We start from the raw sequence: 2,183 nt of genomic DNA on the forward strand, positions 1-2,183 counted from the left end.
GACAGGACAGGTGCCATAGGTCCAATGCCCGCCACTTGCGGCGTGCACACAGAGTCGCCGTCGTCGGCCATCTCGCCGTTGCTTCAATGATCCTCCCCCTGCCTGCGGTGGATTTTGCGGATGTCCGGATAAAAATGTCATGAACGAACCCGCGATGCTACACAAGGTGAAGATGGTCCCACCGCGGCATGACGGGTCAAAGGTCGAAGGTTGGGGAAGCTGCGATCGCTGTTTGGTGGCTATTGGGAAAGCCATCTTTCACGTGCCTTTGTCTGGCCCATCACGTTCCCCTTAAAAGTGCCTCGACGTCCACTTGGTCGGTCGGGTACACCCTACAAACCCGACAACACCGTCCACCTCCGACGTCGCTAGGACAAGAGCTGTTGTCGAGGACTCGCTAGGACAAGAGCTGTTGTCGAGGGCTCCACTTTTCTGGTGCACGCAACTTGGTACATCACCATCATCACAGTGAATTCTCCGTGCCCATCAACTCATCCGACGACCTTGTCACGTTTTTGTGCGTAGCGGGTTGAATAGATAAATGAATTACTGTGCGACGTCCATGGCGACTGCAGCGTCTACAAACAGACTCACTTTGCCCGCGAGGAGACCAGCCCGCCGTCCACCCAGTGTCACAACGGCTTCGAAGTCGACTTGTCGGCCCATGCGATGGGACGCGTCCATCAAACTCACGACGCACTGGCCAGCGGAGAAACCGGACGGCAGGATAAAACTCAGCGCGACGTGGACGTGCCGTCGTGAGGCTGGCAGCACGACCGTCTGCTTGAGCCCATGGTCGGCCAGGGTCTTCCACGGGCTCAATTTCCACGCCGGCACGAGTTTTCGCTCGTTTCGCGTCGAAAACGGACCTTGGAAATGGTCGGCGAGTTCGGCGAGTTTGCGTTCCTCGGCAAAATCGTCTTCACACGGTAGCGGAAACAAGCTGCGCACGCGGAGCCGGTTCCCATGCACCGTCGAGGACGGCGGCACTGGGAGGCCTTCCATGATCGGCTTGGGCGTTGTGTTGGCACTTTGAAACGGCGCACCGGACCATGACGCGACCGAATACGCCCGACCGCCATGGGACGACGATCCGTCGTCATCGCTGACCGACCAGTCGTCGTCGCCGTTGTCGGTCATGAATTTTTCCAACACCGGGCCCCACGTCAACTCGAGGCACGTCAGGTGCACCGTCAGCGCCTTGACCGGCGTCCCTCGAACATTGCATGGAAGGAGGGACGTGTGCGGGGCCATCGCTGCCGCGCCAGCACCCGGGCCTTTTTCAACCACGACTTCAAACACACACGACACGGGCTTGTGATCGGACGTGCCAATGTACTCGGCGCTGGTGTATTGCACACACGCAAATCGGTCCTACAACGTGTCCGTCTCAACTCACGCGCGTGCAACTTGTGCGTACCTGCAACTTGGGCAGCGAATGGTACAAAATGCGATCGGTGTACGACGGCACGCGCACGCGGCCGTCGGTCAACACGGTCGTGTAGAGGTCGGCGATGTCGGTGGTGGTGGCGACGGCATGCGGGTTCAGCATCCGGTGCAACACGCGGCGGTACGTGGGCGGAAACGTGATCTGGGCCTCGTCAAAGTCGGTGAAGATCACGCCTTCGTCCATGCACTGCTTGAGCTCGTCGTGCTCGAGTAGGTGCCGCCACGACATGGACGCGGCAGACGACGACGCGATCGACGGCGTGGACGACATGGCATCGTGCCGGTCGTCGCTCGGTACACGAATGCAGGACGGTCGGGTGTCTACGATGGCTGCAGGTTCGCCTTTTGACGATGGGGTGTTCGCCAGGACGTACGACGACGCACCCGCCGGTTCCATGTCCGGCTGGGATGGCTCCGACGGTCGCCAGTACCCTACTCAAGAACATGTTACGCCTTGCCCCTGGCATAGCATGTGGACCTGGGGCCGACGCGAACACCTGGCCTCGTTTGATGGTGCTGTTGCTGAGATGGGAATTCACCACGGCTGCAATCATGTTGAGGATGCGGTCCGGCGTCGCGTCGAGCGCCGTGAGGCGGTAGTTGAGGTCGCCCATGAAGATGGTGTGGTGCGCCATCAGGTGGCAGTCGAACTCGTTGTCGATCGACTGGAGGTGCATGTTGGTCAAGATGTTGGACCCGTCTTGGTGGCGCTTTTTGATTTTGCTCTTGCCCTG

General features: G+C 59.9%; 1 protein-coding gene across 1 annotated transcript in view; it reads right to left on the minus strand.

Annotated features, from left to right (window-relative positions):
• Positions 1-523: 523 nt before the first annotated feature.
• Positions 524-2,183, minus strand: part of H310_11010 (hypothetical protein) — a gene marked incomplete at its 5' end in the record, with an annotated part of 4,339 nt that continues 2,679 nt past the window's right edge. Inside the window, 3 exons of the mRNA XM_008877542.1 lie at positions 524-1,374; positions 1,421-1,791; positions 1,886-2,180. Of these exons, the coding sequence (XP_008875764.1) occupies positions 547-1,374; positions 1,421-1,791; positions 1,886-2,180 (1,494 nt within the window). The 3' untranslated portion in view covers positions 524-546. The remainder of the gene's footprint in view (positions 1,375-1,420; positions 1,792-1,885; positions 2,181-2,183) is intronic.

Source organism: Aphanomyces invadans (assembly GCF_000520115.1).
Source record: "Aphanomyces invadans strain NJM9701 unplaced genomic scaffold supercont1.29, whole genome shotgun sequence".
In the NCBI taxonomy this organism is placed as follows: domain Eukaryota; phylum Oomycota; class Saprolegniomycetes; order Saprolegniales; family Verrucalvaceae; genus Aphanomyces; species Aphanomyces invadans.